General features: G+C 41.3%; 1 protein-coding gene across 5 annotated transcripts in view; it reads left to right on the forward strand.

Annotated features, from left to right (window-relative positions):
- prdm5 (PR domain containing 5) overlaps positions 1 to 27,621 on the forward strand; it is a 345,097-nt gene that overhangs the window by 121,000 nt on the left and 196,476 nt on the right. For 4 of the 5 annotated variants that reach the window (XM_043696631.1, XM_043696605.1, XM_043696623.1 and 1 more), the window contains 3 exons: positions 1,312 to 1,396; positions 1,866 to 2,023; positions 2,247 to 2,276. In XM_043696631.1, the coding sequence (XP_043552566.1) occupies positions 1,312 to 1,396; positions 1,866 to 2,023; positions 2,247 to 2,276 (273 nt within the window). The remainder of the gene's footprint in view (positions 1 to 1,311; positions 1,397 to 1,865; positions 2,024 to 2,246; positions 2,277 to 27,621) is intronic. The other variant, XM_043696615.1, reaches the window with a different exon arrangement.

Consider the following 27,621-nt stretch of genomic DNA (forward strand, 5'->3'; position numbering starts at 1 on the left):
CTAATTTTACCTTGGTGTTTATGATTTGTATAAATATTGCACAGATGGAGATTTTCTGTTGCAGAAACAGCTAAATAAAATTTTCAAGCAACACTTATTTCAATTGAAGTATTTTGTTTTCACTTTGCCTATACTCCTGTACCTTTCTCTGCTTCACATGTACATCTAATTTTCTCTTAAAATTTCCAGTGGCCTCTTTCTTAACCACTTCTTGTGGTAGACTAATCTGTACTCAACTTTCTACCATCAACAAAATGTCTGCTAACCTCACTCTTGTGAATTGACAATTCAAATAGACAGGCCCTTGCCACACTCTCCTCACCATTGGAAATGAGCTCCTGGGCACTCTATGAAAGCTTGCAAGAATTTTAAAAAAAGCTCTACAACATTTACACTTCACCTTACCTGCTTCAGTGGAATTATCTCACTATCTAAAGATAATTTCTCACTCCCTATTGCTCTTGTGAACTGTTGCTGTATCCTTTTGTTGTTTTCATGCACATTCTCCAATTGTGACTCCAAACAGCACAGAATTCTTGTTTTTTTTCACAAATTAAGAGTAATGTTGTTGCTAGTACACTCTATACTATTTATAAAAGCACCAAATGTCATTCTTACATGACAACAGTTCTAAGTAAAACAGTATATACAATGCAGTTTTGGATATCTCAGAGATTCGTAGACATTAAATATTTGTCTTTTTCATTTTCTTTCTTCTGTATTTCAGTGACAAATGTGCTGAGCAGCACAGATTTATGGTTGGAAGTATATGAAAGGAGCTTTTATGCCAAGATTATTAAACAATTCTAGTTTTGTAAGGCAGACAGAATCGTAAATTCATTCCAACAAAATCCAGAGCATGACAAGTTATAGGATAAAGTAATAAATGAGAAAGAGAATGAAGTAATAGCTATCACAACTTGGGGCTAAAAGACAAATCTGAACTCGAAGGTCAGCAAATCTCTTGCAATCAGTTTAACAGCAATATTACCAACCTAATTTTCTCAATTAATATTCTTGAATTATATTTTTCATAAAATCCTTTTACATACAACCAATGTCCCCCTCCCACATGGAGTTCTAATCATGTACTTTTATGTTTTAAATATCTCGTTTTATTTCCATAACTGTACTCTAATGTTCCAAGATTATTAGGAAGGCAAATACAGTGCAATTGTAAACGTTAACTTGGCTTGAAGCAGAGAAGCCATTAAACTCGTTCAAAGCAATCTCAGAAGATTTGTGCCTTTGATTTGTTTAAAAAGAAATCTCCTTGCATTAAATAATCATTGTTTGTCTTTAACTTTAAAGATTCACAAGGTCTTCAATTGCCAGGAGTGCGACAAAAAATTCATATCTGCAAACCAGTTGAAGCGCCATATGATTACCCATTCAGGTAAGTCCAACCTGGAGATTTTTTTTACTGAAGCAGAAAAACAGGTAGCTGATGTTTCACTTTCTTGGGGCCTGCCTTGTGACCTGCTTCCCTGGTAATTAAGTAACACAACATAAAATTTGTCATAGCTGCTTAAATGTCTTTAATCTGAAAAAGAGCAATTCATGCTCATGGTGCAAAGCAGTTTTTCTTTGAAGTGATTCTCTTTTGACTGAAGTTAATTAAACAGAGTTTGGTATTTAGAAGAGATGCTTTAAGATGTGCAAATTGCAGGAGATATACCCAAGCTTGTCCTACAAAAGAGGCAATTTGGTGCACATAATTCCAAAGGCATGCAGCTGTCTGTCTAATTGGTTTAATCTTAATTGTATTGACTTAATTGGAAGATTCCCTCAGTGGACAAAGTCTTCCTTTCATCTTTCCTTCTTTATCAACTGACAGTTTAATATTTGCTGCTCATTCTTCACAGAGAAACGCCCTTACACCTGTGAGGTCTGCAGTAAATCTTTCAAACGGCTAGATCAAGTGACTGCACATAAAATTATCCATAGTGAGGACAAACCCTACAAATGCAAACTTTGTGGAAAAGGATTTGCTCACAGAAATGTGTATAAGAACCACAAGAAGGTAAATATGAATTCTATATATATGCATATATACAAACGTGAATATCTTTGTGTATATATGTGTATATATAGTAAAATAAATTCTTACAAATTTGTGATTAACCCTGCAGCTGACTGCAAAAATAACCTTGTAATGCCCTGCTGCCAATCATGATTGATAAATTTGCACTTGCTTACGTCACAATGTTTGTAATCTGCACTCACTGACATCACCCTCTCCACAGCACAAGGACCTGGGGAAGCTCTGCATATCGGTAAGTCATTAGTAATTTCCCAGTTGAACGACTTATTTTACAAAAAGATTATGTTTAAGAAAATGTATACGTGGGTGAAATATCAAATCAATTCATTTGCTGCTGTGAATATAAGATGTTTTTTTTCCAAACCCTTACTTGTCTTGCTCTCATAACCTCTTACTACTTTAAGTTCTGAATTTAACACTTCTGACACCCTAGAACAGTCCTTGCCAATGCTAAGGTAGTAAATGTGTAACATTTGGCAAGCAGTCCAATGCAAACATGTAAATCAATGGGAAAGATTTGATGTTTGATTAGATATGCAAGTACATTTAGGATTATGAAAGTAATTGTCTTCTACGACTGATAAATATTTGGTTTAGTTTCAAAATATTATGGAAAGCTCTGTACCATTAGTACTTAAAGCTTTGAATTGAATAAGTCTGAAATATTGGGCTGATCTCTCTTTTCCTTCCATTGGTTGAATGTTTAGGATTAATTGAATGCCATTATTTCTTGTTTACACTATTTTACTATGAATTTCGCTATCATGATGAGCTATTATATCAGCAGGTCTACATCTACTTCTCCTTCACCTAACTAACCACAAACAATGAGGTCTTATGAGGAGAGCAACATTCTGACCGCATGAGATGATTCTGCTACTGCTATTTACAGTTCCTCCAGACTCCTCCGCCTGTTTGGTTACTTGTTCCATCACAAGCCCTCTTTGCCTTACTCTGTGGCTTCTTTCTTGTTATTTAAATCCATTCTGCCATCAGTGTATTTCCCACCCCCACCATATCAAAGTCATTTTCCTGCCTCTGTACCTGCTTAGAAAATGTTACATCCTAATATTTTTTTAATTCTGTCAAAGGGTTAGAAACACAGATGTTGCCTGACTTGGTGAGGTTTTCCAGAATTTAATGTTCCAATTTTCACTTTTTTGTTTCATTGCTGTGAAGGTGAATTTAAGGATCTTAAGAAACATCATCAAGTAAAGGAATATTGAGAGGGCTGGGGGAAAGCGTGTTTGGGGGGGGTAAGGAGTTGGGAGCTGGGGTAGCAGGGGGAGGAGTGAGGGTGTGGGGTTGGGGAATGGGGTGGTTACCTTCTGACAAATGAGAGAATGACCCAGTGAAACCTGGTAGTTTTGCATGGGGTTCAGACATTATTTGTGGTATGTGTGTGTTTTAGGGTATTCTTGTCCATGGCAAGGCTCCCTGGCTGCAGTGGCTGCTGCCCTTCAATGATACCAACAGTCATAGAGTCATAGAGATGTACGGCACGGAAACAGACCCTTCGGTCCAACTTGTCCATGCCAACCAGATATCCCAACCCAATCTACTCCCACCTGCCAGCACCCGGCCCATATCCCTCTAAACCCTTCCTATTCATGTACACATCCAGATGACTTTTAAATGTTGTAATTGTACCAGCCTCCACCACTTCCTGTGGCAGCTCATTCCATGCACATACCACCGTCTGTGTGAAAAAGTTGCCCCTTAAGTCCCTTTGATCTTTCCCATCTCACCCTAAACCCTAAACCTATGACCTCTAGTTCTGGACTCCTCATGATTTTATAAACCTCTATAAGGTCACCCCTCAGCCTTCAACGCTGCAGAGGAAACAGCCCTAGTCTATTCAACCTCTCCCTACAGCTCAAATCCTCCAACCCTGGCAACACCCTTGTAAATCTTTTTTGAACCCTTTCAAGTTTCACAACATCTTTCAGATATGAAGGAGACCAGAATTGCACGCAATATTCCAACAGTGGCCTAACCAATGTCCTGTATAGCCGCAACATGACCTCCCAACTCCTGTACTCAATACTCTGATCGATAAAGGAAAGCATACAAATGCCTTCTTCATGATCCTATCTACATGTGACTCCACTTTCAAGGAGCTATGAACCTGCACTCCAAGGTCTCTTTGCTTAGCAACACTCCGTAGGAACTCACCATTAAGTGTATAAGTCCTGCTAAGATTTGTTTTCCCAAAATGCAGCACTTCACATTTATCTGAATTAAACTCCATCTGCCACTTCTCAGCCCATTGGCCCATCTGGTCAAGATCCTGTTGTAATCTGAGGTAACCTTCTTCGCTGTCCACTACACCTCCAATTTTGATGCCAGTCCACTGAGAATCCATGAACATATGCACAGGATAACATCCAGGCTAAGGCTGCTAAGTGGCAAGTAACTTTTACACCCCAGAAGGTGTCAATCAGCGACCATCTTCAACAAGAGAGAAACTAGCCACCTCCGCTTGACATTCAATAGCGTTACCATCAGGGAAGATCCACTTTCAAGATCCTGCGAGTTACCATTTGACCTGAAACTAAACTGGCCTAGACAAACTAGACTACAAGAACAAATCAGAGACTAGAATCCTGCAGCAAGTAACTCACCACTTCCCTCCCAAAACCTGTCCACCATTTATAAGGCACGTTATTGGAGAAAATGAGGACTGCAGATGCTGGAAATCAGAGTTGAGAGTGTGGGAAGCACAGCAGGAGCAGGAGAATCCAGTCACGTTGTTGTTAACCAATGCTCTGTTATCATTTACCTAATGGATTCTTTCTTTTGCCCTCCATGTGTCAGGGTAACTGGCCTGTAGTGTCCGCTTTCTTTTCTCTCCCTTCCTTTCTTGAATATCAGAGTTGCATTTCAAATCGACAGGAGTTTTTGTAGAATCTCGTGAATCTGGGAAGATCGGCGCCAATGCAACAACTACCTCGGCAGCTATGACTTGTAGGACTTGAAGACAGAGACTCTCAGGCCCAAAGTGTTTTTCTTGCCTTTTAGTCCCAGTCTCTCCAGTACTTTTTTCTTTAGAATTAACCCTTGATTCTCCATAATTTATGGCATGATTTTGTGTTGCCTTCTGTGCAGAAAGGTACAAAAAAAGGAAAGATACCCTGGGTAGTTCTGAGGATTGAGGAACCATGATGTGCATGCACATAGACTCTTGAAATGTAAGGCACAGTTGGAAAGGATGGTTATGAAGATATATGGGATACTTTCCTTTTAGTTGAGGAAGGGAATACAAGAGCTGGGCAGCTATGATTGAGCTGTATAGGACATTTATTAGCTCACAACTGTGTGCAGTTCTGCTCACCACTCCAAAAGAAGGATTTGATTACTCCATAGAGGCTGCAGAGAATATACACCCAAAATAGTGCCTGGACTGGAACCTCTCATTTATCAAGGCAGTTTAGATTGACTGCAGTTATTTTCCTCAGATCAGAGAAAGCTGATAGGAGACCTGTTTGAGGGGCATAGGTAGTCTTGATTTTTAAAAAAAAAAATCCTCTTTGCAATGGGGTCGGCTTCCATGGGGTACGATTTAAGGGAAGCAGCTGGGGGTTTAGAGGGAAGAGTGTTTTCACCCAGCGCATGGTGGGTATCTGGAAATCAGTGCCTGAAACTGTGGTAGAGCTGTGAACTATCACAACATTTAAGAAGTGTTCAGATAATATTTGAAACACCATAGCATATAAGGCTACAGGCTCAGTATTGACAAATGGGATTAGCGTAATTTGCTGCTTGATGTCCTGGAATGGACACAATCAGCCAAATGGCTGCTTTCTGTACTGTAAAACTTTGATTCTAAAATATTGATATAATGTTTCCTTTTTTTATTTCCTATAGTAATTTTTCCTGTCTCTGCCTTTGACTTAACTGTTTACTCTCGCTAATCTGTCTCTTTTATATCCTTGTAGAGCTCTTGCATGAGATGGTAGAGGCTTAATTCAAGTGCAAAACTGATACCCTCCTTTAAGATGGTTAGTTCAACAGTGAAATGTAGAATAGTGCAAATTTAAAGGTCAGATTGTATACCTGTTCTGAAGTTAAACAATTGTACCTCATCCTGTACACACCCAAGCAGTTTTATATTTTTATTTACAAAGGATTTCAAACAGTTTTCTTTTTAGCTTTAATCATTTTAGAATTGTTTATTTATAAAATGATATTTTTACTTTATGGTGAGAAGGCTTCTAAATGAAATCACTGAAAAATACTTGGCACTTGCATAATGCTTTTCAAGTCTTTTGGACCACCCAAAGCTCTTCAAAGCCAATGCTTTGGTTTTGAAGTGGAGTCACTGTTGTTTTGTAGACAAATGTCACATCAAAATTCAGTGCAGCTTGGCCAAGAAACAACAGTAAGGACTAATGTGTTTGTGCCAGTCCACTTCAGTATATCGTTTCACCTGATGCAAAGTTGAGCTTTATATAAGGAACCTGCAGAGTTCCTGTCCAAGTTTGATTATATATTTAACCTTGATGTTTCTGATATTACAATCCGTTCACCAGTAAACACAAAAACAAAGTTTGTAAAGTACCAGATATTTGAGTGTTGTGTGCTTTTCTCTTTCTAAGTATACTTTTTTTGATCTTTTAAGTTTAGCAGGATAGTTTGAAGAATGAGATGCAGTGCAATGAAACAATTATGGCTTCTTCATATCACGGCAATCTAATTGATTTACTACGGTTGATGGTCAAACTTTCTATACTTGTCTTTAGTAATAATTACCGTTAAGTTCAAGTACTATTTTAGCTCTAAGGGTCTTGTGTTTACTGTCTCTATTGTAAGTTTAACCACATCTGATGAGGTTAAGATGGTTTACCATAGTTTTGTAATATGAGGATATTTTATCAGCAATGACTACGATTAAGCTATTGTAGGAATGCTTCCAGGACATCAGTTCCTCCTGCAAATTTTTGACATCACCCACTCCTTGTGTAGAATTATCCATGGAATTATTGAATGGTGACAGCACAGAAGGAGGTCATTTGCCCTATCATGTCTGTGCTAGCTCTCTGTAATGTAAGAACGTTACACTTAGTATCACACTTCCCTTTTCCCCATATTCCTGAAAATCTTTCCTTTTCCAATTCTGATTCAATTCTCTTTTGAAAGTGATTATAAAATTTACCTCCACCATATTGTCAGGGAGGGCTGTCCAAATCTCACCTGCTTAAACAGGTTTCTTTCTCAAAATGCCATGCTTATTTTTCTGATCAGCAAATATGTTCCTCTCTAATGTAAAATAAGATGTTATTCAAACTTATTGGATGTAGCTAGTAATGACAGCTATTCAAAATGAAGAATTTTCAATGGGTTTGAGAAATGACAGCAGGTGTAAATTAAGTTAATTTCAAAAGGTGGAATATTGTCTAATCTAATCTAATCTAATTGTCGGTTTCTGAGTGACAAGGACTATGGGAAAATGTGTGGCAGGATTGGATGAGAAGTCCAGTGACAGCAGGAACTTCTGCTCTATTAAGTTCTTGACAAGCTGTGTGATTAGATTCTTGCTAGACAGTGGCTAGTTGCAAATTGAGAGGAATTATTTCTTATTGATGCCTTATTAATACCAGAAGTCACATGATACCAAGTTATAGACCAACAAGTTTATTTGAAATCACAAGCTTTCGGAGCACTGCTCCTTGATGCACCTCATCTGACGAAGGGGCTGAGCTCTGAAAACTTGTGATTTCAAATAAACCTGTTGGATTATAACCTTCTTGTGTGACTTCTGACTTTGTTCACCCCAGTCCAATGCTGGCACCTCCACAACATGGCCTTATTAATGGCCCAACATGCCTTATTAATATCTAGCTGCTTGTGTTCCCAAACACGCTATACAAGCTAGATGTCTAGAGCATGTGAGATGGAAATCAGAGCAGGTACCTGGTGAATTCAGCTCTGAACAACCTCCGTTAGTTATCAGGCACTAATATCTCAGGGCATGCTCCCATGCAAACTGGCCACACACAGCCTATTGTTGACTGACATTGGCATCTAACATGTGCCAACCTCTAAAAACCCTATTCAATTCACTTACAGGACCCTTGTGCACTGTCATGCTGCATCAAGGATAATGTGCGCTCAGAGATGTGCACTCAGCTCATGGACTGGACCAGGCAGTTTCTCTGTGCTGTTTTCTCACTGTCATCGTGTGAAACCTCAATGTGAAAACCGCAGTGAGAATTTGGTGAATTCAGCTCTCCGCTTGCTCCAAAGGACCGCCATGTTACTTAGAGCCAGACAGCATTTCGGGGCACAAAACTCCATTTGCACCCATCATTCATGGACATTGGCAGTCAGTATTTTCAAACCACTCATGACTATCATGGCACCTCTCTCTGATATGTTTACAGGACACACAGACTTGCTTTGCAGGACACACAGCCAGCTAACATTGAAAGGCTGTTGCAGGCGGTCTTTGCACACAAGGTGATGTACCCAGTTGAAGGCTTGGACTTGATTGCTCCTCAGGGCAGTTTGCCCATTCCCTGAGCACTCAGATGACCAGACAGGGGGTTTTGCTGGTCAGCAATCCTCACACAAGGGGAGAGACATCTTGTCGCATGACCGTGTGCTACACCTGTCTCTCATCTGCACCATATCCCAGTACCTTAAGTGGTAAGCACACCACATGTGCAGCAAGCAGGCAGCTATGTCTTAGGGAATAGTCCTCACTGAAGTCCATGGAGGCACCTGTCAGTCAGGAGGTCCCAATACAGTGAGCCAAGAACAGCCTCCTGCACCAGGCCGGGGGATCCAGCCACAGTCATGTGGCCAGTCAGTGTGATCTCATTCAGGAGATCCGTGCCTCTGCTATGCAGTCCAGGGAGGGGGTCAGTCCTATGTCTGTATTACGGCCAGTTCAGGGATTGGGATCGTGTGGTCAGGGAGATGTACAGCTAATACTCAGAGGTCTGGGCACGTCTGGTATATGGGGGTCTAATCAAGTCACTCAAGGGCATTGGATACACTCAGTCCATTGGGTCCATCCAGAGATTCTGAGAGTGGGGGGAGCTGGTGAGGACTTCTACCAGGGTGAATTATTCTTGGGGCTGGGGTGGGGGAAAGGGGGAAATGACAGTTGTGAAGAAGGAATGGTGTCTGCAGAGGATGTGTGGAGAGACAGTAAAACATGGAAGGGAAGGGTCACATGGGACAGTGTCCTGTCCAAGATCAGGTGCACGAGGCTTCAAGGGGTTGATGGTGTATTGTGTTTACAGGTAAGGAATTCAAATTTTTGGGGAGTAACCAGACTGCAAGCCAATGGCTGAGGAGCATTCGTTATCACCTTCCATCATGAATTTGAAAGTGAGTAATGGGTAACAAAATGGCTGTGTCCACAACCCTAGTTTTGTGGGGAGGAGCGGGGTGAGGGGTGAATGACTTGACCTGTGAGGGAGGGGGCTGCAGGAAACACCAATGTCAAGGTGTTTAAAGGGAATGAACATTGCACATAGAGCCATGCACTGTACAGGGTAGTGACAATCCCTAATCCCTGGCTATCCGCATGGGATTGTCCCTTGTTTATGGTGCACCTCCCTGGCCCAGATGTCACTGACCGCCTTGTTGACTCCAATATCTTTGGACACAAAGGCTGGGAACAAATTGGGATGTTGTAGGACATGGGCCAATGGTGTCAGCAGCACCCATTGTCCTGGAAACCCATGGTGCAGCAGGCTCTTGGCACGGACATCAATCTGTAGTACATCGTGTGTGCCAGGGAGGTTACACTGCATGCTTGAACACAGATTTACTACGTTACCCTGAGAGACAAGCATGCAGATGACAGGTGAAATGGTGACATTTATAAAACAGTGCAAAGTAGCATACAGTACATTTGTCAGCGTGCCATTCAAGTGTCTTAAGGAGATTTTCTTCTTTCGCTCTCTCCCATTTCATCTTAGTGTACTCCCTGGCTTTGTGGCTGATGGGAGGCAGCGGGGTAGAGGGAGTGGTGTGGGGCTCACTGGCCCTGGGGGTTTGTTTGGACTCTGCCACCTGTTCCACTGGACACATGGCACTGACCCAGGTGCCAACCTCAGACCAGGCTGCATCTCCTTTTACACCACTCCCTTGCTTAGGACTTCCTGGTCCCTGTGGGAAAATCATGGAGCCGTCTTCCCTTTCTCCCACATCATCTGCAAATATCCTTGAGCTTTGGAATGCCAGCTTATTTGGGGACAGTGGCTTGTTAAAAATGGCACCATGATATATTTTGGTGACTATTCAATGACCGTCGACCATAACAGCACAAGAAATAAGAACAGAAGTGGGCTATTTGGCCCCTCAAGTCTGTTCCACCATTCATTATGATCATGACTTTTCTGACATTTCTCTTATCCACTGTCCTGCCCTTTTTCCATAATGTTTGATTCCCCTACTGATCAAGAATCTATCCATTTTAGTCTTAAATATACACAAAGTTTCTGCTTGAAAAGCTATGGGAAGGAGTTCAAAAGACTCCCAACCCTCTGAGAGAAAGAAATTCCTCCTCATTTTATTCTTAAATTGGCAACCCGTTATTCTGAGACTATATACCCTCTAGTCCTAGACTCTTCTATGAGGGGAAACATTCTCTCAGCATTTACCCTGTCAACCCCTCCCCTCAAGAATCCTCTATATTTCAATGAGATCACCTCTCATTCTTCTGAACTCCAGTGAGTACAATTCCAGCCTGTTTAACTTTTGCTTATAAAACAAGCTTTTCATTGCAGGGATCAGCTTAGTGAACCTTCTCCGAATTGCCTCCAATGAAATAACATCCTTTCTTAGATAGAACTTGGTGCAACATCGAGGGCCAAAGGGCCTGTAATGTTCTGTGTTCTAAAACTGCTCACAGTACTCTAGATGCAGTCTAAGCAGCACCTTGTACAGTTACTGTAGGATTTCCCTCCACGTATACTCCAAACCCTTCGAAATAACGATTCGGCTTCCTGATTATCTGCTGAACCCACATGCTAACTTTCTATGTTTGTACACAAGTACGCCCAAGTCCCTTTGTGTTACAGTTATTTCTCCATTTAGCCAAAAACAAATAAGATTCAGCTGAAATATTCTACGCATAAACCAAGACTGATTATGTATACTAGTGGGTAAAATTCACCTGTTGGAGTGTGTGAGAATACCTTGTGAGTTTGAAGAATGTCTATCTGAAGTAAAGAAGCACTATCCTTTACAGTCACATTTGTTGCACTTTTTGCAACAATGACTCATGCGGCCACCTCTGTCCAGTGGCTAGCACAAAGAAAATCTGGGTCATGTTAATGCAGTCAGTTAAATCCCATTGAGCCAGTTAACTAGTTTGTCTTTGGGATCTGTCAGCTTCAACCCTCCCTCTCTCATCCCTAATCTTCCCTCTGTTACACTTCACTCTTAGAACATCACCATCTTCCCTGTATAATCTTTTGATGCCTCACCATCATGGCTGACCTACAAATCTGTAGATGTGGGCTTTCCCTGTCCAACTTCCACCCTCTGTCCTTGCTGGCCAGTTGTGCCCTTTCTTCCTTTCACAGCCTCCAGCCAATCTCAATGTATTAATACCACCTTCTCCCCTGTTTCTACCAAGCTGCCTATCCAAGAAAGGCTTCTACAAAGTCCAAATCCACCGGGAAGACGCCTTGACTTGCTGCATATCTCATTTCACATTTGCTATATACTTAATTCAAAAGGTACAGTTTAATCTGCTGAAACTAAATGCATGATACTAAATTTTTGCTAATATACTAAATGTATGCTAATATACGAAAAAAAAGTGTTTCCACCCCTCGCTGTCTGGAAGCATAACTTGGCAGCAACTTAATATCCAATTTCTACCCACCATCAGGAAGTTGACATTTTTACTGCTGCTCAGTTAATACCCTTCTCGCTGTCTTGTATGCTATTCCCAGGGGCTTTATAAGATTCTACCCAACAATGCAAGCTTTCGAGACCAATTTAATCACGAAGGTCTTTTGATGTGTGATTTGGAGCTGATTTATTTGCTGAAACCAGTTACAGGAAATTTGGGCAAAGTGGTGATGGACTTTGCTCTTTTAGCTGTCAGCATGTTTTATTTGTAGTCTTCAGCAAAATAGCTTTACAAACAACTGTGCCTATAGAAGCAGCCAGCCATGGCAAGTACAGGTGGAGTTTTATTGAGGAACCGCTATTTTCTTATGTTCTGAGGATGTCTGTGATCATTGGGAAATGTCTGTGCAGAAGAACAGGAGCAAAACCAAACAGAGAAGGGAATAAGTCAGGCTCTCAGTCTGGTGCTGGCTATGTTTATCTTGCCATCTGCTTGTTTACATTCCAGTGTGTTGTTTGAGCTGTGGATGGGAATGACCAGTTTTGGCACTGCTGACCTCCAGTTTTCAATATATTTTTCACTAATATCTGGACAGCAGGAACACTGTCACATGGAAAGTTTCTGTTAGTGCAAAATTTGTGTCAAGTGAACTGATCAATTTCTGCAGCTATGCACTAGATAAATGAACGCGTAAAGTGCAAAAGTTGACACTTTTCCACTCTTCTTGAATGGGTAAGAGCTGAGAGAAAAATACTTGTGTAACCACCCCCTCTGTCTCTTTGGTGAGATCTTCTGTTTGGGGTAATCTCAAGTATCCATTTGTTAATGAGCTGGCTTTGTGCATTTCTATAAATGCAGCAAAAGATTCTTGCTGGATGCTTTCATGTGGAGGTGGACATTTTGCATAGAGCTGTGCCTTGAGCATTGTACAGAATTGATGGAATCTGCAAAGCGTGGACTATTTATTTGTGTGCTTTGTAAGGACAGCTGAACAGTCATTTCTTTAGCTCAGAACTGTGCCGTTTTCACTGCAGCAATCAGGCACATGGGAGAAAACACAGCCATCGAATCCAAAATTTGCATTAACACAATTTGAACATTGGCTGCTCGTACAGATTTCTAATTACAAAAACACACAGTCATAGTGAGGTTGTATAGAAACAAACACAAAATAAGAAACAATGAAAACAAAGAAGCTGGACAGATAAGGAAGTGGGAAATGAACTGGAAGTTAGAGAAGGTTGAATTGGGTATTGAAACATGGAAATAAAGGACAGCTTGTTTCTGCTGTGTTTTAGCCTGTTTCTGTGTTCTGTATCTACATCTATACAAGTGTACACAAGCAACAAAGAAAGAACACAGAGAAGCTGCAGATGTAAAGAAACAGCAGAGCAATGAAAGCTGTAAAGCAGATCAGCCGAGGCAGTTCAATTCATGGAATACTGCGGCTTTATAGTCTTTTTTAAAATTCTTTTCATCTTGCTTTTTTTGCCTGTTTGCTTTTCTTTCTCTTAAATTTTCTCTTAAATTTCGTACAGCAGCCGTTGGGAGCACGGATGCTGAAGCAGAGAGCAGGTCATCCAGCTTCCATCTCAGCTGCAGTTGGTGTGTGGCCCAAGGAGACCAAGTAAAAGAATAAATAATGTTTGCCTTTAGTTAGTAGAACTGGGAGAGAGAGAGAGAGAGAGAGAGAGAGAGACAGCATAAATTCTTGCCTTTCAGATTGAGGTGGTCTGCATTGGCTTGGACTTAACACAAACAAGTGCAAGAATATTTTAAATTTGGATAAAACAGGAGATAACTATCTTGATAATCTTAAACAAAATCAGCTTAACATCAGATGTCAGAAAAACCATCAAGATGATTTTATGGCATCTCGTGGGAGAACACCTGGATAAACACATGGATTAGGAAATGGAGAGGATGGGTTTAGCAAACACGCTGGAGTTTTTCAAAAATATTATTACAATTATGGGGAAGGAATTGAAGATTTAGATTTTCAGAAGTGTTTAGCACAATTTCACAGAGATTAATTGTTAAATTTGCTTCAGCAAGTATAATGAGGAGGTAGTATAGGGTTCTGGATAGAAATGGACTTAGTCAGGAAATGGAAATAAAAATTTTTAGACTTGAAGATGAGGTTCTTCGAATGGGGATATGGAAACAAGATTATTAAATTTTCAGATTCTGCTAAATTTAAAACCAAAACAGTGAAATCAGATTTAGTTTAGATTAGAAGATTTTGATGCAATGGAAATTGTGTTGTTGCTGTATTCTGCCTGTAGTTTTAGCTTTTTAAATAGTCACTATATAGGATTCATCTTGGTTTTGATCCCACTATTCCAGTGCTGCTGATTTGTTTATAACTGTGATCCTTACAGTATTGTGACATAGTGATTTGAATTGTAGAGTTTCAGATTTGTTACTTTTCTCTGCTGTGTGCTGAATTCTTGCTTTAAAAATCCCCCTTGCAGAACTGCAGCATCTGCAAATTTTATCTGTAATTTATTGTGTGGAATGGGCACTCAATTCTGCTGGTTGTCATGGATTTAAACAGAGAAGGAATTGATCCTCAAGGTAAATGGGCAGGTACACTTGGGCCTGACCTGTGCCCTAACTAATCAAATAATCAGACTGGATGTTACTTTCTGGATGTCTTCGTGACCTGCTAATGCCTCACAAGGGAAATAGTAATATAGTCATTTCATTTACTTTAGTCCAACCGCCAGATGATTTATTCTACAGCTATAGTCCTGCCTATTTCTGTAAAGGATACAGTATTATGTTTTTCGTACTGGCATGTTTTGGGTCATTACTGGTGACATTTGCCACATTAGTCTTCAGCACACTAATGTGTCTAGCGTTTCAATTACTTCCTTTGCAGTAAAAGGGAATAGCATTACATAGCATATTACTATGTGACAGACTTTCCAAAAGTATAATAATTCCTTCCTGAAATCAGACATGTTCCATGGTGGAAATCTTAACTCCAACACCATGCACTGTATTATTAGGTAAGGCTTTTATTCCCTCAGTGGTGCCAGGTGTAATAGGGGAATAGCAGTCATCATGTTCTAGTTTCTATTGCCAGCATTATTTGAAGGAGAAGTCAATCTGGACAGCTGTCACTCGGATGCTTCCTGACCTACTGTGCTTTTCCAGCACCACTCTAATCTTGACTCTAATCTCCAGCATCTGCAGTACTCACTTCTGCCTAGCTGTTTGGTCAAAGCCATCCATTGTATAGGCCTGACTAATGATGAACCCCAAGCAGACCAAAGTACATGAAACATTGTTCATGTTAGAATATGTGATTGACATGTTGAATGATTATTCTGCTCTGTCACACATTGGCAAAGGGTTGTCTACAGCCCTATAGGTTATTGTATATTCTATGATACTTAATTTTGCAATTTTGAGAAGAATATAAGAACCAGGAGCAGGAATAGGCAATTCTGCCATTTCATACATTCAGGGCTGGTCTCATCTCCTTCTTACATTTATACAGTGTCCTAGCATCCACCACATTCTGGGGTAATGAATTTCTACAGATTCACTTTGAGAGAAGTAATTTCTCCTCCTATCGGTTTTAAATCTGCTGCCCTTATTCTAAAGCTCAGACCTTACTTTCTAGTTTGCCCACTTGAGGAAACATTCTCTCCATGTCCCCTTTAATGCTTATATATCTCAATTAGATTTCCTCTCTTTCTTCTAAACCCATCTTGTATAGGCCTAAAATGATCAATGTGTCTGCATAATATTACTGATTGAATCCATCTCGTGAATCTCCTCTGAACTGCCTCCAATACAAAAGAGGTAAAAACAATGACTGCAGATGCTGGAAACCAGATTCTGGGTTAGTGGTGCTGGAAGAGCACAGCAGTTCAGGCAGCATCCAAGGAGCAGTAAAATCCTGATGAAACGTCGATTTCGAAGCTCCTCGGATGCTGCCTGAACTGCTGTGCTCTTCCAGCACCACTAACCCAGAATCCAATACAAAAGAGACATCTTCAGTCTTGGCAGAGAAGGAAGCAGTAAATAAATGAAAACAACAAAGCTGTTCTCATCAAGAAGGCTGACAATAAGAATCTATTTTACATAAAAATCTAATAGTATTCTGTGTAGTATAGACTCCAAATACAACATTATCTGCAAATTACCAACCTGTCAGTATTTCACCATATCTAACATTAATATACCCCCCGACAATCTTCACAAAACATTCTAAAGGAGATGTAACCAATTTATTTCCTTATTCAAATTTGATGTATACATGCTTTAGTGTTTCATTCTTTCTGCTCTGATGTTAACCTATTTGTCTACTAGCTAATATTGAGTTCATTTTAAGTTGAGTGCAGCCTTCTGCTCAGTGGAGGCTCTGCCATATTTGTGATATTGTATAATCCTTTTGGTATCTCCATCTGTTATAACAGATTTGGCCTTTGATTGAGTTGTTTTTTTGCAGCCCATGTAAGATATACATCTGTAGCTCTTTCAGAAGAAGGTTGTATGGCTTTAGTCTTTATCTTTTACTCTTTAGTGGAATGTGGGTTTTGCTGACAAGGCAGTTTGCTTGATCTCTCTCTCTCCTCCCATCCCCTACTGCCTTGTATTCCTCACTGCCCCCTGACGTAAGCACCCTGAGAGGCAATTGTCGAGAATGTGGTGTTGGAAAAGCGTAGCAGGTCAGGCAGCATCCAAGAAGTAGGAGAATCGACGTTTCGGGCATAAGCCTTTCATCAGGAATGAGACTTGTGGGTCGGGACAGAGAGATAAATGTGACAGCGTGGGGTTTGGGGGAAGGCAACTCAGAAAGCGATTGATGGATGAAGGTGAGGGAGAAGGTAATGGGTTAGAGGGGGGAGTAATGGGCAGGTCTGGAGGGTGGTGCTGGGTTGGAGGCTTGGGACTGGGTTAATGTCGGGGGAGGGGACATAAGGAAGCTGTTGAAATCCACATTTACCCCGTGTGGTTGCAAGGTCCCAAGGTGCAATATGAGGCATTCCTCCTCCAGGCTTTGGGTGGTAATGGTTTGGCGATGGAGGAGGCTCAGGACCTGCGTGTTCTTGACGGTGTGGGAAAGGGAGTTGAAGTGTTCAGCCACGGAGGGGTGGGGTTGGTGTCCGGGTGTCCCAGAGATGTTCTCTGAATTGATCTGCAAGAAGGCATCCAGTCTCCCCGATGTAGAGGAGACCACATCGCGTGCAACGGATGCAGTAGATGACATTGCTGGAGGTACTGGTAAATTTCTGACGGATTTGGATGGAGGTGAGGGGAGTGGTGTGGGCACAGGTTTTGCACTTCCTGCTGTGGTAGGGAAAGGTGCCTGAGTGGGGTGTGGACTGGTCGGGGTGTGGACCTGACAAGGTAGTCATGGATGTATTGGTCTTTTCGGGGGATTCTGTCCTTATTGTGTTGGGAGGGGTGGGGTTCAAGGGTGGTGGTGCGTGAAGTGGAGGGCATTGTCAACCACATAGGAAGGAAAGTTGCAAATGTGGAAGAAGGAGGTCATCTGGAACTTTCTGAGGTGGAATTGGTCATCCTGGGAACAGATGCGGCAGAGGCAGAAGAATTGGGAATAAGGGATGGCGTTTTTACTGGAGGTAGAGTGGGAGGAGGTGTAGTCTAGGTAGCTGTGGGAGTTGGTGGGCTTGTAGAATATGTCTGTGGTTAGTCGGTTGCCAGAGATGGTGATGGAGAGATCCAGGAAGGGTAGGGAGGTTTCCAAGATGGTCCAGGTGAATTTGAAGTCGGGGTGGAAGATGTTGGTAAAGTTAACGAACCGGCCAATCTCCTAGTGGGAGCATGAGGCGGCGCTGCTACAGTCATCGATGTAGCAGAGGAACAGGTGGGGGTCTGAGCTACCTTCCCCCAAACCCCACCCCCTCGCATTTATCTCTCAGCCCAGCCCACAAGCCTCATTCCTGATGAAGGACTTCTGCCCGAAACATCGATTCTCCTGCTCTTCGGATGCTGCCTGACCTGCTACCAGCTATGCTTTTCCAGCACCACACTCTTGACTCTGATCTCCAGCATCTGCAGTCTTCACTTTCTCCACCCTGAGAGGCAATTGTCAAATTAACGTTACACTGTGCCAAGGCAGTGGGTGGTTCTGAGGGGCCACTTGGCTTTTCACCTTCTCACTGAGTGGGCGTTTGTTGGCCCCACCTAAGATACAGTTTTCACTGCAGTAGAACAATGAGCAAAGAGTAGAGGGTCATTTAAAAGCTGCTATGTTGCTTCACCCCATTAGCCATCGAAGACTATGTCCACCGCCAACTGACAGCCTTACCACAAAAGTGTGCAAGGAGAGGAATGTACGTGTTAACCATACAAATTAGCTACATTAGTTGACATTGCCAATCCAAAAAAAAACGGTCCTGTAAATAACACATGGAGTGTACTGGCAAGTACATTAATCCAGCACAATCTTTTTTTCTTGGGACTGTAGGATCAGCTTTAAATGCAACATTTTTTCTTTGTTGTACTTAGTATAACTTTTAGAAATTCGAATGCTGACAAGACCAGAGATATATTGGCATTTTCTTAACAATTGTCATTTCCTGATTTTAAAGCCAGTAAATGAAAAGTTGTGCTATTTTGCTAGATGACGGTATCCTTTCCTTTTAGAGGAGAATCACAAAAAGCACTTTGAACAGAAGATGTAGTGGAAAACATGTAAAATGGTTTGTGTGTGGGTGTTTTAATTAAAATAGCTATCTAATTTATCTGTTTGGTAAAATCCTACAAAGCACTGTTCAGAATTTAAAAATTGCTCTAAAATACTTCAAAGACCCATATCTTATTTACATGATCTTATTTTCCAAATGTATCCATGTGAACTGAAGAAGTAACTTTTAAAGGAGAAAATTCAGAGGGTATTACTTGGAGCTGGACTATTCAGTTCCTCAAACCATTACCTACCATTCATTGAGATTATGGTTGATGTGTACCTCAATTTAACTGACACATGTATTCTCAATTTTGTTAAATACTTTCACCTAATAACAATCTGTTGAGCTTAGACTCAATATTTTGGTTGCCAGAACATTTACAGCTTTAGGTGGGAGAGAGAGCTTGTGATTGCTGTTACTCTTCTTGGGTAAATACGCTTCCTAATTTTACTTGCAAATGGTCTCGTTTTAATTGAAACTATTTAAATCCTGCATTGTTCTGGTGATCTGTATATTAATGCTCACTTATAAGCGGGAAACAAAATACAGGGCAGGGAAGTTGGCTGAGTGAAACTGGTCTTACTGAGAGCAGGCATGGACTTGATCAGTTGAAGGACTTGTTCTGCGTTGTAGTCATTCTTTGGCTCTATTCTATTCTATTCTCTAATGAATACAGATATAAATGTTGGACTAAATGATGACTCCTAAGTCAAACCTAAAAAGTACAGTATAAAGATGATAGCTTACCATGAGGTATTGAAAACATTTAATTGTTTGATATCTTCTCTCACAATTGATTTGATTTGGAAATTGGCGTGGCATTTACCACTTTTGAGATGGCTGCATACTCTGGGTGGAGCTGAATGGCAGCAAACTGGGAGGCCCTGCACTGGAACCCAAATCACAAAAGCAACTCCCACTCACTCATACACAGTTCAGCCACAATCAAACATACTGCAAATAATGACAGAGGTCAACCAGAGAAAGGTTGAAACAGTATAAAGCCACTAGCATAGATATAAAAAATATTTGCATGTCAGGATCAACAAGCTGCAGTTTCCTTGCAGTTTAATGCTGTGAAGGTGATTTTGCAATCCAATTCTCCGTACAGAGATGCCACATTAAAGGGACAAACTCAGAGCTGGGGCTGCTGTATTCTAACGTTAACTGCCTGGCCCTTGCCTCCTGTGAGCGCGTTCTGATATGTAATATGGAGTCATCATGATGGCTTCATCCTGCAGCTCAAATACACCACCTCACAAACTGATCCATTCTGTTCTATTGTTCAGAATACTATTTGGAATTCAGTTTTTGTTTTACTAAAAGTTAATAGATATCCTTTATAAGCAGTATAAATCCTTTAGTTCAATCATAAGAACGAGCTGATAGTTATTCAATGCTGCAGATCATCTGATGAGCGCTATCCATACTGTTTTGCCTTTAAGCACAATTTGTTTCTGCTGTATTCAGGCAATTGCTTAAAGCATTCCTGTGGCAAACTCCATTCTTAATAATAAAGGATTTGCTGTTTTGTATGACACTAGTGATTTCTTTATCTGTCAGAAAATCTAATATATGTTATGTGGGCTTTCCTGGATTAGGTTTTAATGGCTTTGTAGTTGACCTTTGCAGCCTGTTAGATGTCCTTCTTTATGCAGTCTTTATAGGGAAAGAGAAAAAATAACTGGCATGTTAAAAGTCATTGAGAAAGAAAAATTAAACTTTATCTCATCAAAGATATTTTATCTTTGGCACAATTAACCTTTAGGCTGCTGATGACTTTAAATTAAATTGTAGCTGTGTATTTTGCTGATCTACTGTTTCATGAGTCTTTGAGAATTGAAGTGACACTGTTCTCCCAGCATAGACATGTACAGTATACCTCTGAATATATGACTTTCAATTTTCTGATTCACTGCATTTTCTGACCTTTCCTTTACAGCAGTTTCCTCCCTTCATCTCCCAAATAATTTAACACCGTTACTAATTTCCACTTGTCCAAATCCATTATCCAAGGTAATTGGATGCCTATGCTACAGTTCAGATAATCCAGAGCGCACTGTAAATACTCGCTGAGTACAGACTTTCAGTATCCTCAGTGCATGACTTGACGGCCACTGAATGTTTTTTGTTTATTTTCTTTTCCTTCGGTTTGCTTGCAGATTTCTGAGGTTACTTTTTCATGACAATGCGACTTCAGTTCTCTCAAGAATCATTTCCAAAATTATGTAGGGAAAATTCAGAAAAGCTGCTGTCATTTGACTGTAAGCTGGTAACTACAGAACGTTGCCAAGTAAACTAAATCAAGATGGTTTGAAGTGATTTTTTTAAACTGTAATGCTAGAATAGTAGTGCTGAGAAAAACTCAGAAGGAAACCGGGAAATAAAAAAAAATAAATGGTAGGGGAAGGAGACGAAATGGGTAGCTTTTGAAAGAATGATTCAGTCATGTGAGGTTAACTGTCCTCTGTCATTGCTAATGATTCAAGCAGGGGATTCTGTACCACCTCGAGAGCAATTAGAAGTGGATAACAATTGCCTGCCCTGCTGATAGTGCTCTCAAACCAGGAATGAATCAAACAAATCTATGACTCTCTTTTCTGCAGAAAGATGGAAGAGCATGGCTCGGTGACTTCTGCATTTCCACTTGACCACTGCAGCTCTGGAGCCTGAGACTCGTGTTTATGTCCTTAGTTACACAATGATTCTTAGCAAGTCAAACTTGAACACAAGTGTGCGACCAAATGGAAAGCCAAAGTTAATTTACTTTTGTAAATTCTAGTTCCTCCCACTGTTGCAAGAATTGTAGATTGTGCCTTTATTATCTTGAAGCTTTCAGACCCAGTCTCCTCTATCTACAAATGATAATTGTTTCGAATTTTGCAGATAGCCCCATGAAGCTTCATGCTTCTGTTGTAAACAACAATGGCATTGGATTTCCTATTGAATTTTGACCTGAACTTGATTTTGTGATTCTTAGTTTTGCAGGTTGTTGGAAATTCTTTTGTCCGTGTTCTTTTTGATGATGGCTGGCTTGCAGCACTCAGACTGAGAGAATACAATTTTCCTGTCTTTATCTGCAATGCAGAGGTGTTTAATGGCTGTTTCCAAGGTGTGACATTTACCACACACTCGGCTAGACTCTCGTATTTCACCTCATTAACATAGCCACAGACCAGCAGTTACAATCCGTTTTTAATTCCTCCTTTGTATTTCTGGTAAGGTAACACGCAGCCATCAGGGAAGTGGGTCGTCAGTCTTATATTGTCTCATCCTTTTTAGTTTTCTCTTCAAAGTTCCCCTGGTTTTGTACAAACGTGACATTCCATGGGTCTACAAATGACTCTAACAGTCAGTCACTAAATTTGCATCTCTGGTCATCTTTTGACTGTTTAAATCCTTTTCGGAAAAATGAACGCATTTTGGAATTAAAAGTTCAATATGACCATAAATTCTTTAGGGTTTTGACCTATCCTTGTAACCCATCACAGCCCCCCTGGTTTCTCGATTGTGCTAAGTCCAATATGGGCTTCTATTACTGTCTAGTTGCCAGTTGAGAATTGGCAGTAGAGCATTAGCAAATGGAGAAGCTTATGAGTTTAGGGATCTCTATTCAGCAATCTGCTAACGGTTAACACATACATGATGGCTGTTGGTCATCTGCATTAGGACAGATGTGTCTTTAGGTAGTAGCACCCTCTGCTCTTCCCAGCAGGAACCCACGCCCTGGAGGCATGGCTGTGTGTTACCTTACCAGAAATACAAAGAAGGAGTTAAAAACTGATTGTAACTGCTGGTCTGAGCAGTCCCCATCAGGATACTGCTTGCAGAGTGCTGGAAATTGTGTACTAAAAATAGTCCACCCCACTTTGTCCAAGCTGGGGGGCCACCTATGTACAATCATCATCCTTTGGGTAACAGACGAACACTGGATAATCCCGAGAGTGATTGTCCAGAAAGAACTGCAGTTTTATTATGGGACCTATCAAGGTCCCAAATTAGAATCACTTCCCTCAGTGAAAGCCACCTTCTTGAGGAAGGGCAGCTTCCGCAAATACCATTCCCTCCGTGACTACCTTGTCAGGTCCACGCCCCCCTACAACCCACCCTCCCATCCTGGTACCTTCCCCTGCCACCGCAAGAATTGCAAAACCTGTGTCCACACCTCACCTCCATCCAAGGCCCTAAAGGAGCCTTCCACATCCATCAAAGTTTTACCTGCACATCCACCAATATCATTTATTGTATCCGTTGCTCCCGATGCGGTCTCCTCTACATTGGGGAGACTGGACGCTTCCTAGCAGAGCACTTTCCCATCGTTGGTGTGGAAGGGTAAACGGCCACATTGAAGGAGATGAGTTGGACACATGTAAGGGACCTGGGAATGTCATGGAGAACGTGAGGAATGCAGATATTGGGGAACATGACGCAGAGAGCCTGAAGGGTGGAAAGATAAGTCCACCCTTCAGGCTATCTGCCTGTATTCCTGATGAAGGGCTTTTGCCCGAAATGTCGATTTTACTGCTCCTCGGATGCTGCCTGAACTGTTGCGCTCTTCCAGCACCACTAATCCAGAATCTGGTTTCCAGCAACTGCAGTCATTGTTTTTACCTGCTGAAGGGAAAGTAGAGGGATATATCTCTACTGGAATGGAAAGGCTGACAATGTTCCTCATGTCCAGTCAATTGCAGTTGCCATCTGGAATATGATCTTGAATGCAATGTTTGAACATCCCACTTGAATAACTGAAAGACTCATGGCATTTTACATACAGCTGTACCCAATATGCCATCAGTTCTTGTACGCTGACCGTTTACTCTCATGAACATGGGCGGCACGGTGGCACAGTGGTTAGCACTGTTGCCTCACAGCGCCAGAGACCCGGTTCAATTCCCGCCTCAGGCGACTGACTGTGTGGAGTTTGCACGTTCTCCCCGTGTCTGTGTGGGTTTCCTCTGGGTGCTCCAGTTTCCTCCCACAGTCCAAAGATGTGCAGGTCAGGTGAATTGGTCATGCTAAATTGCCCGTAGTGTTAGGTTAGGGGTATGGGTGGGTTTCGCTTTGGTGGGTCGGTGTGGACTTGTTGGGCCGAAGGGTCTGTTTCCACACTGTAATCTAATCTAATCTATATTCGAACATGTTTAGAAATGTTCTATTCTGACCTTTGAAGTCCTCACTGCCATATCAGTAGAAGAATAGATCACCTTTTTGCAGAATTTGAATCCCAGAATTATCTGTGATTCCTATTGTAAACCATTGGCTTTCCCACCCTATATCATCCTCCTGCTGATGAAGTGTTCTTGGTATGGCCTCATTTTAACAAATTTCCTCTCCTGCCAGAAGGGCAACTGCAAAATCCCATGAGCCATCCTACATCAAACATTCCACCTCCTGTTATTGTTATTGTTTAGCCCAAAAACCAAAGTGCTATGTCTGTATCATTTGATCCATGCAGGGGTCTGACTCTTGGCCAGATCATAGAGTTGTTTGATCAGTGATGAACATCCATCTAGGTCCAAGGATTCTGAAAAACATTTGTGTATCCAACTTAGTTTCAGAATAATGGCATCAAATCAAGTTGCCCGCACCTCACGCTACTTGTGTTTAAGAATCATTGTTGCCAGGATGTGTTTAAGAAAATATGTGATCTCCCAGAAGAAAAGCTAGCAGCTGACATTGCCTGGCAGAACAAATCAGCATTCCATAAGCTCAAGCATGATTCCAAAAAAAACCCACAAAATGAAGTGTGGGTGATGTGAAGAGAAAGCCCAAAAGATGCAAAAATACATTGCTTGTTACATTAGGCAAAGCTTTTTTGAAGCTACCAGGGTCATCTGTATATCAAAGTCTAATGGACAAAATCTCCTTGGCTCACAAGATGTTGTCTGTCATCTTAAGGATGATGGATGGCATTGTCAACATTTTCAAACCTCCCCAAATGTAAATCTGCAGTGGTAGATGATACTCACTTGGCTATACCCAGCAACTTGTGTTAGAATCTGTAGGAGAATTACGGTTTGGTGGGGGAGTTGCAACACGTAATGAAAAATAACAAAGCTTATGACTTCAGTGATGGCCAACTGAGATCTTCAAAGTTGGGACTTTTGCTTGCATCAAGTCTCAATGCAATCATCTTTGGATTTGGGGAGCAGGTGAGTCCCCTCTTTCACCTCAGTGCAACAATTGTAAATATCTCCAAGAAGGGAGCGAACTGTTGCTGAGAGATTTCACTCTTACCTCTGTCAGTGAAAATCTGAGCAGGATTTCTTCTGAATCATTTACTTGTTGTGGCTTAGGATCTCCTCTCAGAGACAGTGTTGCTTTGGACCTTCCAGAGGAATGCCTGACCTGATCTTGTGTGTCGAAAAATCCAACAAAATTACAAAGACCTGCACCAGAAACTTTTCATTGCATTTATTGACCTGACAAAGCATTTGATTTGCAAAGTAATAGAAGCCATAGATCTTCACAAGTCAACAAAGGTCATGAAGAACAGAGCGTGGTTATCAGTACACCCTGGTATTGCAGTGAGACCTGGACTATTTGTGATACTTTACAGTGCCAGAGAAATGTCATCAGCCATGTCTCTGCCACAATCTCCGTATTTAGTGGGTATTCCTTAAGACAAACATGAGTCTCCTCCTTAATATCAGCTCCACAAACTTCGATATTGACCTGGACACTGACTGGGTGGCTGTAAAACATCTCCTCTGTCAGGTCATGTTTTCTCAACTCAAATCACCAACATTTCAAGGGAGGACAAACAAAATGCAACAAAGGTTATCTGAAGCTCTCCTTGAAGTGCTGCAGCACTGACTATAATGATTAGAAGGAACTTGTTATCAGTCATTCAAAATGGCAACCACTTGTAAATGAAGCTGTATCATGCTTTCGGTCGACATGCCTTGATGATGAGGCAAGTGGTGCCAGAAATGGGGAGTAAAGACAGCAAAGCCGACCTTGTGGGACACTGTGCCCCATCCAACCAACAGTTTGTGAGTTGAGAGATGACTTGTTCTGTCATCTAAAGATCCCACGCAGAAACCTGTAGGGGAAATGGCATTCTCAAACACTATCATTCTTTGTTTATTATATGAGTTTTAAGTGGTGCCTGTGTTATATCCTAGTGATTTACTACAACCCTTTTTACTATCACTCCCTGCTCCCCCTACATCTATTTTTGTCCTTCTATTTATTTGGCCTTGTTCCTGTGTTTTCTCTTTAAAACCCTCTGCCCAGGGACTTCACCTTCCTCCATTTCTTAAATTCCAACACCTTCGGTCAGCTTTTTTGATCAGTGTGGGGGCCTCAGCTATTTGCAAGTTTTATTAATGACTTGGATGACAATTTTGAGTGTGTGTTGCTAAATTTGCTAATGACACGAAGGTTAGTAGGAAAATTATTTGCACAGATGGTTAAAAGTGGGGAAATGTTTTGCAGATGTAGTATAATGTAGGAAAATGTGAACTCATCTGCTTTGGCAGGATGAACAGATAATGGACATTGGGCAGCACGGTGATTCAGCGGTTAGCACTGCTACCTCACTGTGCCAGGGATCCGGGTTGGATTCCACCCTCGGGCAACATCTATACGGAGTCTGCATGTTCTGTGTGGGTTTCCTTTGGGTATAGGTTTCTTTCTATATCCAAAGATGTGCAGTTTAGGTGGATTGGCTGTGCTAAATTGTCTCGTAGTGTCCAGTGATGTGCAGGCTAATTGGATTAGCCATGGTAAGTGCCAGATTATAGCAATAGGGTAAGGATCTGGGTGGGATGCTCTTCAAAGGGTTGGTGCAGACTTAATAGGCCGAGTGGCCTCTTTCACTATTATAAGGGCTCTGTATCTCTGAAAGAAAGATATTTAACTGGATGCTCTAGTCGATGAATGACAAAAAGTGAGCATGCGGGTAAAGCAAGTGATTTAGGAAAGCAAATTTTTTTTAATAAGGAGAATGGAATATGAAAGTCGGGATGTTTTGCAACAGTTTTGTAGGTATTGGTGAGGTTATATCTGGAACACTGTTTGGTCTCCTTAATTAAGGTAGGATATAATTAATTGTATGAGAAGCAGTTCAGAGAATTTCCCAACTGACTTCTGTGATGAGGGAGTTACTTTGTGAGGAAAGGGTTGAGCCTGTACCTATAGGAGTTTTGCAAATGAAAGGAGAGTTTTAAAACAATTTTTATAAAATCCTGAGAGAATTTGGTGAGGTGGATGGTGAAAGGATGTTGCCCCTTGTGCGAGAGACTAGAGGTAGAGTTTACAAATTTAGAGTTCTTGCTGGGCTTCTCATCCAACTCTGCCATAAATCTGGCAGAAGTTCTGCCCAATGTCTTACTTGGAGATTTTATAAAGGTGTCAGTTACCTTGTCATTGTACTCTGTGCCTCAAAGTTTAAATGAACAATCTCATGTGTTTTTTGAAACAGGCTGATCAATCTATCCTGCCACTTTCATGGATTTATCTTCCTAATTCTCCAGCACTTTGTTGCTGCAAACACTTTAAGATTGTAGCATTCACTTCGTATTGCCTGTCATTATATTCCTTTCCAAGGAACATCACAATAAATTTCTGGAATTAAATGTCATCTGCCCGCATAACCACCCAGTTCACCCTTCTAGGTCATCCTGCAGCCTCCTGCTGTTGTCCACTTTCAATAGACAATAGGTGCAGGAGTAGGCCATTCAGCCCTTCGAGCCTGCACCACCATTCAATACGATCATGGCTGATCATCCTTAATCAGTATCCTGTTCCTGCCTTATCTCCATAACCCTTGATTCCACAATCCTTGAGAGCTCTATCCAACTCTTTCTTAAATGAATCCAGAGACTGGGCCTCCACTGCCCTCTGGAGCAGAGCATTCCACACAGCCACCACTCTCTGGGTGAACAAGTTTCTCCTCATCTCTGTCCTAAATGGCCTACCCCGTATTTTTAAGCTGTGTCCTCAGGTTCGGTACTCACCCATCAGCGGAAACATGTTTCCTGACTACAGAGTGTCCAATTCTTTAATAATCTTATATGTCTCAATCAGATCCCCCCTCAGTCTTTGAAACTCAAGGGTATACAAGCCCAGTCACTCCA

Source organism: Chiloscyllium plagiosum, chromosome 1, assembly GCF_004010195.1.
Source record: "Chiloscyllium plagiosum isolate BGI_BamShark_2017 chromosome 1, ASM401019v2, whole genome shotgun sequence".
Taxonomy (NCBI): domain Eukaryota; kingdom Metazoa; phylum Chordata; class Chondrichthyes; order Orectolobiformes; family Hemiscylliidae; genus Chiloscyllium; species Chiloscyllium plagiosum.